Raw genomic sequence first — 15344 nt, forward strand, 5'->3', positions numbered from 1 at the left:
TCATGATGTTCTTTAGAGGAAAGCTGGGGGTGTGGAGGGAGGGAATCAAATAGTGGGGGAAGTTCTAATTCTGACTTTAAGAATCACTTTCTCTGTGACCTTGGGCCACACATTCTACCTCTCTGGGCCTGTTTCTTCATTTGGGAGGCGTGTGGGTTTCCTAAGGACCCTTCTGGCTCCAAGAATTGGTGAGCAGCGAGGCAGCTGAGAAGGTGGAGGGCACGGAGGAAGCTGGCACTTTTCGTGTCACCAGGGTCTAAAGATATCCAGTGACTGCTGTCCCCTCCCTTCCCCTTTCTCTGGGCAGGGGTCACTTTCCTTCCCTTTGGCTCACCTCCTGTCTCAAATCAGCCTCCGGCTCTGAGAAACTTGACCCCTGCTGTAAAAATAAAGTGGGCAGTGTAGATGTCTGGCCCTGTGGATCTGGTGTCTGGGACCTCCTGGAGAAGGAGGGGGAAAACGTGCAAACTTGGAGACAGGAAGAGTCTTAACCTTTTTAGGGCCCTAGACCTCTTTGAGAATAATAAGAGCTGAAATGTACTGCGGGCTGACCCTACACCTAGAACTCTGTTAGCACTTTTACGTGTGATAATATCTCATCCAGTCTTCATAGGTCCACATCTGATGTTTGTGAGGCCTGGGGCAACTGCACAAATGATAATTACATATATGTCTAAATATAAGTTATGAATCAAGATAACGAAGTGTTAAAACTCATCTATTATCCTCCACCTTTGATGAATTTTCCTCAGTCTTAATTTTAAGACCAGGCCCAAAAGCCATTCCCTGGTCCACTCTTCCCTGGTCTTGCTGGGACAGGGTCTCTCGTGCACGCCTGGGAACCCTCCACCTGCATGTCAAGTTCCATCCGCTTCCCACCCTCTGTAAACAGCTGCCCTTTGCCCACTCCCTAGGCCTGTGAGTGCACATCCGGCATGGGCAACTCCTGAGAGGATTGACCCGGGGAAGAGGCCTGCTCGGAATCGGGTCATGTGAACAGGGAATTCCAGGGTCCCGGATGTTCGGAGCATGGTCTAGAAGAGGAGGTGGATAGACTACCCTCCCTTCTGTCCCAGGAACCACTTTTCCGGTGAGGAGGCGTAGGGCCAGAGGAGGGCCAGAGTGAGGCCCTCCAAGCTCAGGAGCCCAGGGCTGAGGCCCCTGTTGCCCAGGTCTAAGGGTGGCATTGCTCTTAACAATTGCATGAGGTGAATATCATCACTTTCACCATATTACAGAGGAAGCCGCTGCAGAAGATTGCATAACTTGCTCAAGGTCATACGACAATAAACGCTGGAGCTGGGACTTGATTCCCCAGTGCCTAACTCCAGAGCCCCTATCCCACTGTCAGAGCTATACTGAGCAAGCCTCTCTCCTGGAAAAAAAGAGAGACATTCAGCATTTCCAGTACAACCTCAAGGGGTCCATGATCTCTGAAGCCCCCCAGGGACCCCAGGTTAAGAAGGTGGGCGGTGCGGGGGCAGTAGCAGAGGTCAGGCCATGAAGTGGGAGTAGGTTTCCAGGTCTGAACCAGGCTCCAGACAGGCAAAGGTTGGAGGGTCAGGACCTCAGACAGGCCCTGTGGTGGCGGGAGGGGGCTGGGATGGCCGGGAAGGGGCTGCTGAGGAGGATAGCAGACATGAGTCACCAAACCACCCCAAGTAGCACTAGTCACTTGTAACTCAAGAGGGTCTGGGAAAAAGCCCTCTGACCTGGCTGTGACCCCCCAGGCCCGGACGCCTGCCCTGGGCTCCTCGACCCCCACCCCAAAAGGGAGGCGAGGCCAAGGGAGTCTTCCAGGATTCTGAAGGACTCAGGACACCCTTGGAGGGGGGTAAAAGGGGAGGGTCTGAGGGGGGGGTGGCCTAGGTGGGAGAAATGAGAAATAGGGGTACCGCGGGAGGCTGAAGCGGGGCTTGGACCCGATCGGTGATATCTGGCCGATTCCCTAACCAGGAGCATCATGATTTTCGAGGAGTCCATGAAGCAGTGGGAGAGGATGGTGGGCGGTGACGGGGGCAGTTTACAGTTGGAAGCCGGGTTCCCGGGACCCTGCACAGCGGGGCTCCGCGAGGCTGTACACTCGCGGGTCGGCGGCCGCGGCGGGCAAGCCCGCACACGCCCGCCGGCTGCTGCAGTGTTGGCTGCGGGCATCCGAGCGGTCCCTTCGCGGCCCCGGGAGAGGGAGCCGCTACCCTACTCGTGTTCCTCAAAGCAGAACATCACAGCCTTCCAACACCCGAAAAGCTCCATCTCTACTCCTCCCCAAACTATCCTCCTAATTGGCAGCTCAGCGCACGGGATGATGCGCGCGGCTGAGGGCGGCCCTGCAGTGCGAAGCCGCAGCCGCCCAGCCCGAGCCGGAGCGGAAGCAGGGGTGGTGGTGGGGGCGGCCGGTACGGCAGGCTCCCGGGGCTCGGGGACCACGAGGCGGGGGCGCCCCGGGCTCCGCGGCGGCCACCGCCCCTCCTGCGGCTGGAGCGCTTCCAAAGCAGAGGAGCAGCGTCGCTCGCCTCTGCACTAGCTCGGAGGTCCTCCTGCTCCGGGTCCTCCTCCTCGGGCCCCTCCTTCTCCTCCCCTTGCCCTCCGCGGCTGCTCCCGCAGCCGGCTCCTCCTCTCTCTCCCTCCCTCCCCCTCTTCGCCCTTTCCGCGCCAACTTTCCCGAGCCCCGGCCGGCGGCGCACGGCTCCCCGGCAGCCTCGGGGCCGACTGCAGACCGAGGGCTGCGAGCGGCTGTGACCTGTGTATCCTGTCCCCGCGCCCCTGGTGCGCTCCGCAGAGAACAGCACGATGCCCGGGGCTGGGCACCGAGGTGCAGCCCGGGCGAGATGGCTGGGCACTGGCCTTTTGGGTAAGGCAGCCCCGGCTTGGTTTCTTCTTGCCTCTTCCCCCCACCCTTCCCCCACCGTCCCCCAGAGGAGGAGACACTTAGAAGAGCAGCGCCTTGGACGGGGTGGGCTTTGGAGTGCGGCACAGAATGAGCATCGCGGCCACCGCTTCTTGCCGGACTCGGGCTCGGACTGCTGAGCTCCCTGGGGACCGTGCGCCGTCCCCTGCCCCATCCGGCCAGCCAGCCCCGAGATTAGTTCTTTGCTGTCTGTGGTGCCTTCAGCTCCGGGCTTCTAAAGCTGAATCTTGGGGCCCAGTGTTCGGAGGTTTAAGCGTGCTGGGGGACGGTGTCTTTGCCTTGGGTGTAGGGGATGCCAGGTGGGTTTGCATCCCAACGTGTGATTGTTGGGATGCTGGTTTCTACCTCTGCCCAGAGCCGTTTGCAACTTGGATGCTTGTTGCCCAGGCAGTAGCGTGCACCACTTGGGGGTGGGGGAGCTCCCCTTCCTCCTGGTCCTTTTTCTGTTTGACTCCTCTGCTTTCTACTTCCCCCAGTGCCCATTGCCTTCCCTGCAGACTGGCTGGGGTTGAAGGGACTTGGAGGACAGTTCAAGCCCCTATTTATTTATTTATTTATGGCCCGCGCCTGCTTGCGGGATCTTATTTCCCCAACCAGGGATTGAACCAGCACCCTTGGCAGAGAAAGCGCGGAGTCGTAACCACTGGACCGCCAGGGAATTCCCCAAGCCCCCTTTTAGGAAGGATCTTATCTCTCTTCTTAGGTAAAGATTCCATGGGGGTGGTGGTGGTGGGGGAACCTGTTTAACCTGCTCCTGGCTCTTCATTTTTGGTATGAGTATGAAGACGGAGGGGGCACATCCAGAGGACACAGAAGGAACAGATTATTATCTATTAATATGCACACGATAGTTTTGAGCATCAAACTCCAACAGATTGGGAGATATTTATTAGTCCAGAATGTAATCGCCTCACAAATTATAGTTGGATTTCAATGTAAGCCGACTCCATCTCTGGCACCTGCACCGCTTCCTGTTTATATTTGTCACATTTGGCTTTTGGCAGCTCCCCGCTCATCGGGTCAGGCACACCATGTAGGCATTTGGGCTGAAAACAGGGAGACAGGAGTCTTTAAGGGCGGTCACTGCTGCCTCTGCAAATGTAATCTGTGTGCAGACTTGGCACCTGGTGGAGGAGGGGGGATAGAGTATGTCTTGCACTCAGGAGCCACTGATTTTATTACATGCCCACAGCTGGATAGAAGTCACTGGTGTTCTCTCTTGTACCTTAGGCACAGATGTGCTGGTTTCACAGTGACCCTAGGAAGTGGGCCTCTGTGAGGACTGAGGCTCCTCTTCATGGGCTAGGCACAGTGCCACTCTACACTAGCTGCCCCTAACCCCATCCCTGATCAGCCCGAGTTCCCACTGTGGCCATGGCCATTTTATCCTCAACTGCGAAGTTGGGGATAAAATGGGTGCCAGTCCCTTCCTAAGCATGTAACTGGTAATGTGTGTGTCCTACCCACCCCTTCCTGTTCCCTGATTTGCTTAATTACTGTGATCTCTGTGTAATTATCACTTGTGAGGGTGCTGTGTTGCCCCACCCTCTTTCCCTTGGTATGTATTTATTAAGGGCTTGTTTAATGAGAAGGCAATTAAGGAGAGGGTGCTGAGTCCCACTCAGAGGAAGGATAAAGGAAAGGGTAAGTAAGGAGTTCATGGAGAAGAAGATGGGAAAGGGGGGAAATGGAGAAAGACCCCAGGTTTTAATCTGCAACCAGGGATTTGTGCTTCTTCTGGAGATGCAGGCCTGTGGGGTCTCCCAAGCCCTAATGCCTGCCGTGGCTGGTGGGACCAGCGTGCTAAGTAGACCCCAGGTACAGATCCTCCCACTTTGCCCTGTTGCTGTGGGTGTAGGGCTCTCTGCATAAGCCACGGGCTGGCTGCACCAACGCACCCGTTCCGTGGCCTGCAAGAGGAGGGATGGACACTCTGCTTGGACTTGTTTGCAAAGCTGGTTTTGTTGAGCATCCAGTGTTGTCGCAGGGGCATGTTTCTATCCCTGCAAAGCCCCTGGGTGTGGGCGGGAAGGAGGCAGTTTGCCTAGGGAGAGGGAGCTGAAATCTTTCCTCTGTCTCTGGGCCCAGGGTCCTTCCTGGCTCAGCCTTGCCCCCCACCCCCCCACGGCCCCCAGGGCCTGCACCCCAGGAGGGGTCTTGTTCTGCTGACCTCGGCCCACTTTCTGCCTCCCAGCTCTAACTTTGAGCCTGTCTGACTCCCCCGGGGGCCAGAGTGTATCAGCTTCCTTATTAAAGGCAGCTGTGATTCCGCCTGCCCTGCCAGGAGAGCCCTGGGAGCTAAACTTAGAGAGGGCGCCACGCTGCCCCTCTTTCCTCCCTCCACCCCAAGGTGGGTGTCACTGTCCCCGGATGTGGGAAAAGGTGGCAGAATGTTTCCGCCTTGGCATTTGCCTTGGAATGTCTGATGGTAGCCCTGAGATCCCTGCCGGTGTATTTAATGATAACATTTGCATGTACCAAACACATTTTTACTTTAAATGGGTGGCCTGAGTCAATCCTTAGACGAAACCGCAGCACCCAGATGATATAGGAAGGGGCCGATCAGTAAATAGCAAAGAAAATGGCTGCTCTGAGAGTGGCTCAGTGGTTAGGGTCTTTCAGTGAGCAAAGGCAAGGCTTAGGGGCTTAGGACTGAATTCCACAAGATCATGAGTAGGAGGACTTGTTCATCAATCCCATGATGCCAGAAAGAGGCCCTCAGTCTGAAACACACACAAGAAATTCTAAAGAGTTTAGTTTGGGACAAAGCAAAGGAAGTCCTTCTTTATCTAAGGAAATAACCACATGGAAATAATTACCTCCAAGAAATAATACAAGGTGAAAGTATAAAACAGCATGTGAATGGCCTGGAGGTATTGTTGACTGACACTGGTCATTAAGTTGGGGTGCCTTGGTCACTGAAGCCCTTCTTGTGTGTGTTTTTTTTTTTTTTTTTTTGCGGTACGCGGGCCTCTCACTGTTGTGGCCTCTCCCATTGCGGAGCACAGGCTCCGGACGTGCAGGCTCAGAGGCCATGGCTCACGGGCCCAGCCGCTCCGCGGCATGTGGGATCTTCCCGGACTGGGGCACGAACCCGTGTCCCCTGCATCGGCAGGCAGACTCTCAACCACTGCGCCACCATGGAAGCCCCCTTCTTGTGTTTTATAAGCTCATGTTTTAGCTTTATACCAAGCTCAGAAGGTAGGAAAGACAGCCATCCCTGGTTTGGGGCTGTGGTACCTCTGACTTTCTCAAGGTCAGCGGGCAGATTGAGGCCTGCCTTGTGTCTGCTGACCCATCCCCCCTGGCTCGGTCATCCTGCTGAAGTACCTCTCGGGGTCCTCTAGTGGATTTATACCTGCCCCTGCTCCCTCCTCTCCCCCTAGCTCAGGCTCACAGGGGAGAAGGTACCAGAGGCAGGCCCCTGGGCTTTCCTGTGCACGAGTCTCCCAGACACAGCCGGCAGGACTTTTGCCTGCTGGGAGGGAGTGCTGTGGAGAAGCCAGGCTTGCTTGGCCTCTCTGATGCCTTAACTCGGGCAGGGCTCTGAACTTCTCCGTGGAAACATGCCTTTCCTTTGTCCCTTCCAGGCTACGATGGAAATGGTAATGCTTCACTCTGGGAGTCAGGGAGTTCCGAGTGTATTAGAGTTAAGTCATCCACACAGGCACACACTAATCAGGCAGAAATGTGCACTGTCATCAGCCAGACCTTAAAGAAATACTTTTCTCCTCTGTTCTGGACTTTTTTTTTTCTCGTTTTTTTTTTTTTTTGCTTCTATTTAAAGCAGTCAAATAATTTCACTTTTGATGTGTATCTTTGGTGCTCTTGGATAGCCCATTCTGGCTGAGGTTGGGGAGAGGGATTTGGCCCCTGACTTGCATTCCCCGCCACCTTCCCCAGGATCCCGAACACTGGAACTGGAGGCTGGCGGTGTGGTGATCCTTGGAGCATGTGCTCAGGCCCCAAGGGAGCACTGTAGCCATCAGGAAGCTGCCTTCTCCCGAGAGCTTCCCTGTCACAGCTCTGCACTCTGTTCCTTGGTTTGCGGGGGCGGTAGGGGGTGAGAAGCAAAGCTGGGATCTCCGATCAGAAGGCCATCTTCTAGGCTGGAGGGTGGAATCTCATGTCTGGCTCCCGTCCCTAGACCTCTGGGGCAGGGGGTTGGGGAAGGGGAGAGATAAAAAGAAAACCAAGAGTGCTAAGGAGAGCTTGGCCCTGATAGCACTGTTCTCTTGGAGAGGCACCGTCACAAAGGGGTGGACAGCAGGGTGCTGTCTGTACACTGCGTATTCCACTCACCAGTTGTGTGGCCTTGAGCAGGTTAATCTCTCTCAGCCTCTTTTCTTCATTTTGTATATTGGGGATAAAAATAATAACTAACTACCTCATAGGATTATTATGAGGATTAAATGGGACAGTGCATGTAAAATGCCTGTCCTATTTTATAATAGGTGCTCAATTCAGATTCACCATTTATTATGCGGCCCTGGGCAAGTGACTTAACCTCTCTGAGCCTCAGTTTCATTGCCTGTAAAATAAGAAAAATGATACCTACCTTTTGGCATTCTAATAAAACTTGGAGTGAACAGGTAGAAATCCTCTGGCACAGTGGTTCTCTAAGTGTCATCCCTGACCACAGCCTTCCCTGGGACCTTCTTAGAAATGCAAATTTCCAGGCTCCGTTCTATGTGCTAGATCAGAAACTCCTCGGCAGAGCTAGCTGTAATTGCCCTCCAGGTGATTCTGACGCTCTGTGAATTTGAAAGCCACTGCTCTAGAACAATTCCTGGCACAGAGGAGCTGATCAAAGAATGAAGGCTAATTGAAATGACCTCTTGGCACTAATTGGAACCCAGCAGGTGGGCAAACCCTGCTGTTTTAGGATGTAAGCAAGGACTTTCTTGCTTTGGGGCTTTGGGATGCTAGAAATGTCTCTTTTTTTTTTTGACCTTAGGTAAGTCACCTAACCTCTCTATGCTCAGTTGCCATGTCTGTAATAGGGAGGTATTACAGTACACCACTCATAGCGTGGATGTGAAGGTTAAATATGCCTGGCACATAGTAATTGCTGAGTAAATATCAGCAGTTGTTGACAGTGGCAGGGGATCCTGGAGACGGGGTGTTATTTCTGAGCTTCGTGGTAAGAGCAGTCCACTTTGCCTTCAGAAGTGAAGTGGACGTGAAGAAGCTGAGGAGGGGCCCCGAGAGCACAGTTGGGCTGCCAGCTCTCCTTGGAGCTCCTCTTATTTATTTATTTATTTGGCTTCGCGCAGCATGTGTGATCTTAGCTCCCCACTGCCGGGAACTCCCCCTCCCCTATTTAAAAAGCATTGCCCAGGTGGTACCAGGCATCATTATCTCATGTGGACAAAACAAGAGGAAGCTGGTTTATGATGTTCCATGAGGGAATTAAGTTTGACAAAAGAGGTCCTTCCATGAGAGTGGAATGGGAGAAAGAGCAAGGTTGGTGGCCTTTAAAACAAAGACTGACCCTGGCTGTCTTGGGAACCAGGGCAGTTCTGGGAATTGCCTTTAGAGCTGGGAGCTGACCTGGCCTGAGAAGGTTTCTCAAGTGGCTCGGCCACTAAAGCCAGTCAGTTCAGCCAAGTTTCCTCCCATTTTAGGTCTTTGTTGTCCTGTCTCTAAAATCAGGCAGTGGCAACTTAGTGTCTGTAACATGGATCAGTCTGGATCCTTTAGCTCTTACACCCTGGGAGCCCTAGGCTGGAGGTCCAAGTAGTTGAGAGAAATTACAGTCTGGGAAGAGATGCTGGGGAAACTTTGGCATAGGAGTTGGTGCAGCCAGATGGATGCTCTCAACTGCCCACTAGCCCTGGGGTCAGACCCCAGTTCACATTTCAACTGCCTCTAGAAGTTGTATGACTTTGGCCAAGGCACAAGGCACTTTGCTCTTCTGAGCTTCATTTTTCCCACCTGTAAAATGTGATTAATAAGACCACCTTACAGGTGAGGTGTGAGGAGAGGGTGATATGAGATTACAGTCACACATAGCCTTAGCAAGCATCCCGGCCCAGGGAAAGGTCATTATTCTCAGGGTCACTGGAAACCTGAGAAGGACTCCCTCTGAGTCCTCACCCAGGGTGAGCCTGGGTGCCTGCTTCATCTAGGGGCAAGGAGAGCTACTCTCTGATTCTGACACCCCTCTTCCCCATGACCTTGAGGTACGGTGGACTGTCCTCAAGGACTTTGTAGGACAGGAGGACCAGGCTTCCCTACAAGAACTCATGAGGCAGGGCCCGGAGGCCACGAGTGGAAATTCGCGATTGCCACCTGCTCAAGCGGCAGGGGTGGTACTGATGCGAGGGTGTGGGAAAGAAGCAGGGGCGCGGGTGTGGGGCTCGGGGGATGTTCCCAGGACAAGAGGCCGCAGTGGGGCTGCGGGGAGTGGGGGGCAGGATGGGCCACTTCGGGTCACGAGGGGACGGAGTGTGCAGCGCCCTCTCCAGGCACCCCGCTTGCGTGCACCTGGTTGCCCGCAGTCGGCCTCCACAAAGGGTCTTCCGCCCTCACTTTCTCTGCGTTATTGCCTTACCCGCTCGGTTCTCGCTGCTGCTGACCGATGCCCAGACGTGCTCTGTTCCACCCCACCCCTCCGGATGCCATCCCGGTCCGCCCTGTCTCCCTTCTCTTCTCGGGGTCCCGCTCGGTGGTTCAGCAACGTCCAGCGCGAGGCGCCCCTCTGCCTCTCCGCCCCTTGGGGCCGGTGGGAGCCGCCAGGGTCGGTGATGAGTGGCTGCTGGGCCGTGTCCAGGGACCGCGATTGCCATTTTCCTCTTCTTCACTTCACGAGACCTCCTCAGTCTCCCAATACCCCACCCCCAATCCCGAAAACGTAACGGGGGTGCCGCGCACAGCCCTCGGGGAAATTCCCAGCGCGAACGGGAGGCGCGGGTCCTGCCTTTGGGGGCGATGCAGGAACAGCATCCGCAGGTTAGGGGGCGCGGACTCGCGGCACGGAGGCAGGGGCCTGGTTTTCCTGGGTTGGGGTGACTCCTGGTGGTCACTTAGAATGCCCCAAGGGCTGCTAACTGGCTCGGAAGTCCATCCAGCTCAGGCCAAGCGGGAGAATGAATCACGGCGGTGGCCCAGGCAGTGTACGTTGAAGTAAAGAGAACCATCTTCTTGATATTGACACCAAGGGTGATAGACACCTCCCTGCCTGCCCAAGCCACTCCACCCTGTCCGAGAGGTCCCTTCCAGGCCTCCAGCCTGGAGGTTCCGATGTTTTTTTTTTTTTTTTTTTTTTTGTGGTACGCGGGCCTCTCACTGCTGTGGCCTCTCCCGTTGCGGAGCACAGGCTCCGGACGCGCAGGCTCGGCGGCCATGGCTCACGGGCCCAGCCGCTCCGCGGCATGTGGGATCTTCCAGGACCGGGGCACGAACCCGTGTCCCCTGCATCGGCAGGCGGACTCTCAACCACTGCGCCACCAGGGAAGCCCCCGACGGGGTTTTAAGGAAGGTGGTGCCCCTCACACAGGTCTCTTCCTGGTCCCTGTGTCCCTGTCGCTGGAGGTATCTGTGGGCAAGGCCACCACCATCTACGCCGTCAACGGCACGGAGATCCTGCTGCCCTGCACCTTCACCAGCTGCTTTGGCTTCGAGAACCTGCGCTTCTGGTGGTCCTACAACAGCAGTGATACATTCAAGATTGTAAGTAGGCGGGGAGGGGACAGGACAGTTCAGATCCTCCTCCATTCCTTGTCGCCTCACCCCTGCCTCCCATCCCAGGCTCTGGTCATTTCTGGACTGACCCCACGGTGATGGTCCCCAGGACCTTTTGTCACCTTTTCTCCCAGTATTCTTTTCGGAGCCTGTCTAGAAGGATCTAAGTGGGAAGGATGCTTAGATTGTGTTGCCAGAATTTGGGGTCTGTTGGAATTCTTGGCTAGAGTCCTCTGTCTGGTCTGAAGAAATACCTGAAACGTGGTTAGCTTGTGCAAAAATTAATACTTTAATATAAAAAACAGGAGAGACAAGACCTTTGGAAGACTTGGAGAGGGGGAATGAGAAGAGTCCAAATCGGAGGAGGGCTGGGGAACAGGCCTTGGAAGGATGGGAGGGCAAGCTGGAGAAGAGAAGGGGCCAGGGCTGTGGCCACGGGTGGGGATGGAGCAGCCAGCAGGTGTTTATTGAGTACTCACTCTGCAATGTAGTAGGGGACCAGAAGTCACAAGACACCAACTCTGGATGTAATTAAACGCTGAATTCAGAGGGTACCAATGCACAGTGCTGTGGGATTGATCCATGTCCTGATGGAGGGTCAGAATTCAGGCAGATGGGATGTGGCGTCAGCAGAGGCTGGGGGGAGTGACAGAGGGAAACGAGTGTGGTATTTGCAGGATTCGTTACTTAAAAGGCTTTTACGAAGAGAACAGTAAAAGCATGCTACATTCTAGGGAGACCTTAATAACAGAAAGTGGGTTTAGCCTGAAGCCAGTATAATCCAGGTTAGACAGGCAGAGCTATCGATACTGGAAGGAAACCACCGGGGGAGGGCTCTTCCTGGACCTGGGCAGGGAGATACCCAAGGAGTGGGCTGGAGTGATGTCATGACTCTTGAAAGGACCTTGATTCTTTCTTGGCTGCCTCCTTGCTCCCCTCTTCCCCCCACAGCTCATAGATGGGATTGTGAAGAATGAGAAGTCAGACCCCAAGGTGAAGTTGAAAGATGAGGACCGCATCACTCTGGAGGGCTCTGTGAAGGAGAAAGTGAACAATATTTCCATTCTGCTGAGGAACCTGGAGTTCAGCGACACGGGCAAATACACCTGCCACGTGAAGAACCCCAAGGAGAATTATCTTCAGCACCAGGCCACCATCTTCCTCCAAGTGGTTGATAAACGTATGCAGTGAGGGCTGGGACAAGGGCAGTAAAGTTGGAAGGACAGGGGTGGGGGTGGGTACCCAATTCAGTGTAATGGTGAACTGGACCACGTTGGTGTTTTCTTTCATTTTATGCTTTCAAGAACTACTGGAGTTACATCTGGAAGCGTGAATAACTTAGCTTGAATACTTATTCTGCCCCTGAATAGCTTGTGATATACACTTAGGCCTTCTGAGCCTTGTTTTCCTCATCTGTAAAATCTGCATTCGCTTAGGGTTGTTGTGAGAGTTACAGAAGCTACATGGAAGTGTTTCGTAAAGTTCTCTGTATGTGCTGATTATTACTACTCTTGTGTATTCTGTTAGCGACAGCCGATTGGACGCCAGGCATCAAACCAAAGAGTGTTATGAATGATACACAGTGTTCTTTCTCAAGGAATTGACAGGTCAGGGTAGGACAGAAGACAGGTAAACACATAATTGAAACAGGGGCAAAGCATGTAGAGGCACAGGTAACAGATTGATAAGAATGATCTCTCCCTCTGGAGCTTAAGTCCCAGTTGGTGGGGTTTCAGTCTGACACAGGTGAAACAGACAACGAGGAAGCATGTGATGAGGATGTCACATGATCCCAGACACTGGAGGTGTTTAGGGAAAGGGCTGGAGGAGTTAGCCTGGGTGGGCATCTTCGAGGGGGTAGCCTGGAAGGCTAGGGAGGTGCAGAAACAGAGAAAAAGGAAGGAAATCTGCTTAAGGATCCTGATCGTGCTGTGTTTCTTGTGTGCCTGAGGGTCCACTGCTCCCTAGATGGTGTGGAATTTCTACAGAGGAGATGCTCATGATTCTGGAATTTTTTAATTTTTATTTTATTTTTATTTTTTTTGCGGTACGCGGGCCTCTCACTGTTGTGGCCTCTCCCGTTGCGGAGCACAGGCTCCCGACATGCAGGCTCAGCGGCCATGGCTCACGGGCCCAGCTGCTCCGCAGCATGTGGGATCTTCCCGGACTGGGGCACGAACCCGTGTCCCCTGCATCGGCAGGCAGACTCTCAACCACTGCGCCACCAGGGAAGCCCTGGAATTTTTGAAGTTAGGGCCATTAGAATTCTCAGGTGGATTGGATATGGGGGTTTGAAAAAAGAGAGGAGTCAAGGATGACTCCAAGGTTTTGGGCCAGAGCAATTAGAAGGATAGAGTTTTCTCAGCAGAGATGGGGGAGACTGTGGGTGAAGAAGGTTTGGGAAGTCAGGGGTTCAGTTTTCAGTTGAGGGAACTGAGGCTAGAAGAGTTAAGTGACCAGTTCTAGGTTACCACCTAGTAAGTGACCATGGAATCCTATAGTTGAAATCCAGACTACCTGGCTCCAGTGTCTTCTGATCACATAAAAGATGTCACAAGGAGATTCTCAACTTTTTCTGCATGGGCAAAGGAGACCTAGAAAGAGGCAATGAAAGTCTCATGTTTGAGGGTCAAGTCAAACCTGGGTGCTGTGGTCCCTGAGTCTGAGTTATTCCAGAACTTGTGTGGGTGTCTGCGGGAGGCCGTGTGTGCAGAGTGTCGGGGGAGAAGGCCGTCTTCCTGTTATGCCTTAGCCTGATGCCATATTCTAGCTTCTCCTGCTTCCTGCCTGAGGTGGGCATGTCGCAGATGCCCAGGCTGGAGGCTCTGGAGCTGCTGGGCTGCCATGGTGACTCCTGCTCCCCTTTTCCACCCCCCTTCTCTCCCTGCTCTGGCCATGAAGTGGAGGAAGTGGACAACACAGTGACACTCATCATCCTGGCCGTTGTGGGCGGGGTCATTGGGCTCCTCATCTTCATCCTGCTGGTTAAGAAGTTAATCGCCTTCATTATCAAGAAGACTCAGGAGAAGAAGTGAGTTGACTCCTGTCCTCCCACCAGCCCACCACCCACTCTCATATTATGGGGGTTCCCAGCATCTTCTCTTCCACCACCATGTACCCCATCTGCCTTCATCCTTCTGCCTATCTCCTAATCCCATCCTCTCTTCCTAATTCTCCCACTCTCTTTCCTATCCCTGCCACCCTCCTCCCATCTTCCAGCCCCATTCCTAATCTCACTTCCTTTTCCCCATCCTCCCAGTAGGTGTTTGTTGAATACACTGACTTCACTGAGAACATAAATACAACCCACTTGCTTGCTCTTCCTCATTCCCCTGTCTTCCTGCCCATCCCGTTAGCCTCTCTCTATTTGTACCACCTAAATCTAAAGTCCTACCAAAGGCTTTAAGACGCCTTTTTTTTTTCCCCCAGATCAGGGAAAATATAAGATTCCATGTACAGAAGCTCTAAAATGGGAAGATCCTTCTAGGGTGATGGGAGTCTCTTATTGTGAAATTCTGAAAATCCTAATGAGGGAGATAAAAAGTCTGAAAAGGCTGATATGGCCGCCTAGGAAGCCCTAGGATAAATTCAGGTATAAATCAGATATCTGTAAGAGGAAGGGGAGGAAAGATGGGGAGGTACAAAGGGTGCGACCCAGACCCAGAACTGCCAGAACAGGCAGGCTCCAGAATTGAATATTGCAAAACCAGAGCAGGCAAAATGCATTTGAAAGTTGTGTTCTTGGCAAGAAAGATGAGATGAGGCAGGCCTGCCATTGGAGCAGAAAGGGTGAGAGTAACAAGGAGAGGAAGAGAGAAGGGGGAGATGCTCTGTTGGTGTTGGCTTCATTCTGCTCTGTTGAGAAGAAAGAATTAGGCTTGAAAGGGCAGAAATTCCACTGGTAAGAAGGGAAGGCAGGGAGGGACTTTAGAGAACAGCAGAGGGGAGGCGAGCAGGGAGGCACTGGTTGAGATGATGAACTCTTGGGTTGTCTGCCTGTATCGTGGCCAAAGGCTGGGAGGGTTTTGGAGATCTGAAGAGGGCCCAGGAGCATGGAGCTGGACCAAATTCTGTTTTCACCAATCAGTCTGACTATTGATGGCGAGCAAATTTGGAGAACACGTTATTCAACATATGGTTTAAAAGCACTTAGAAAAGAAAACAGTGATCCTTGGGAGCCACCACAAGTTCATCAAAAACAAGGCAGGCTAACATTTTCTTGCTAGCACACAGCTGGATCAGGAGGATGCTATAGATAGTAATACTTCCTGTCATTCACCGCATGCCTACCATGTGTTAGGTACTCCACCAGGCATTTTTTTTTTTTTTGCGGTACGCGGGCCTCTCACTGCTGTGGCCTCTCCCGTTGCGGAGCGCAGGCTCCGGACGCGCAGTTTCAGTGGCCACGGCTCACGGGCCAGGCCGTGGCATGTGGGATCTTCCCAGACCGGGGCACGAACCCATGTCCCCTGCATAGGCAGGCGGACTCTCAACCACTGCGCCACCAGGGAAGCCCTCACCAGGCATTTTTAAAATAAAATATGTACAGTTTTATTTTGAAGTTGAGCAAAGTGATGTTCAGAGTGGTTTAGTGACTTGCCTAAGGCCAATAAGTGATAGAGTTGGGATTTGAATCCTGACTTGTTTGCTTTGAAGCTTCAACCATTGCCACCACACCCTACTGATTCATGGGGTGGATCTAGAGTTCAGTCAGTCGTTCTTTCATTCGGTGGCTCTTTTTGAGGTGCTG

The 15344-nt window shown here is 53.4% G+C and overlaps 1 protein-coding gene across 1 annotated transcript in view; it reads left to right on the top strand.

The window, feature by feature from the left end:
- The first annotated feature begins 2409 nt into the window (after nt 1-2409).
- SCN4B (sodium voltage-gated channel beta subunit 4) overlaps nt 2410-15344 on the top strand; it is a 19262-nt gene continuing 6327 nt past the window's right edge. Inside the window, exons 1-4 of the mRNA XM_081239667.1 lie at nt 2410-2851; nt 10410-10582; nt 11546-11774; nt 13496-13625. Coding sequence (XP_081095793.1) covers nt 2791-2851; nt 10410-10582; nt 11546-11774; nt 13496-13625 — 593 coding nt within the window. The 5' untranslated portion in view covers nt 2410-2790. The remainder of the gene's footprint in view (nt 2852-10409; nt 10583-11545; nt 11775-13495; nt 13626-15344) is intronic.

Source organism: Mesoplodon bidens (genome assembly GCF_964165515.1).
Source record: "Mesoplodon bidens genome assembly, chromosome: 7".
In the NCBI taxonomy this organism is placed as follows: domain Eukaryota; kingdom Metazoa; phylum Chordata; class Mammalia; order Artiodactyla; family Ziphiidae; genus Mesoplodon; species Mesoplodon bidens.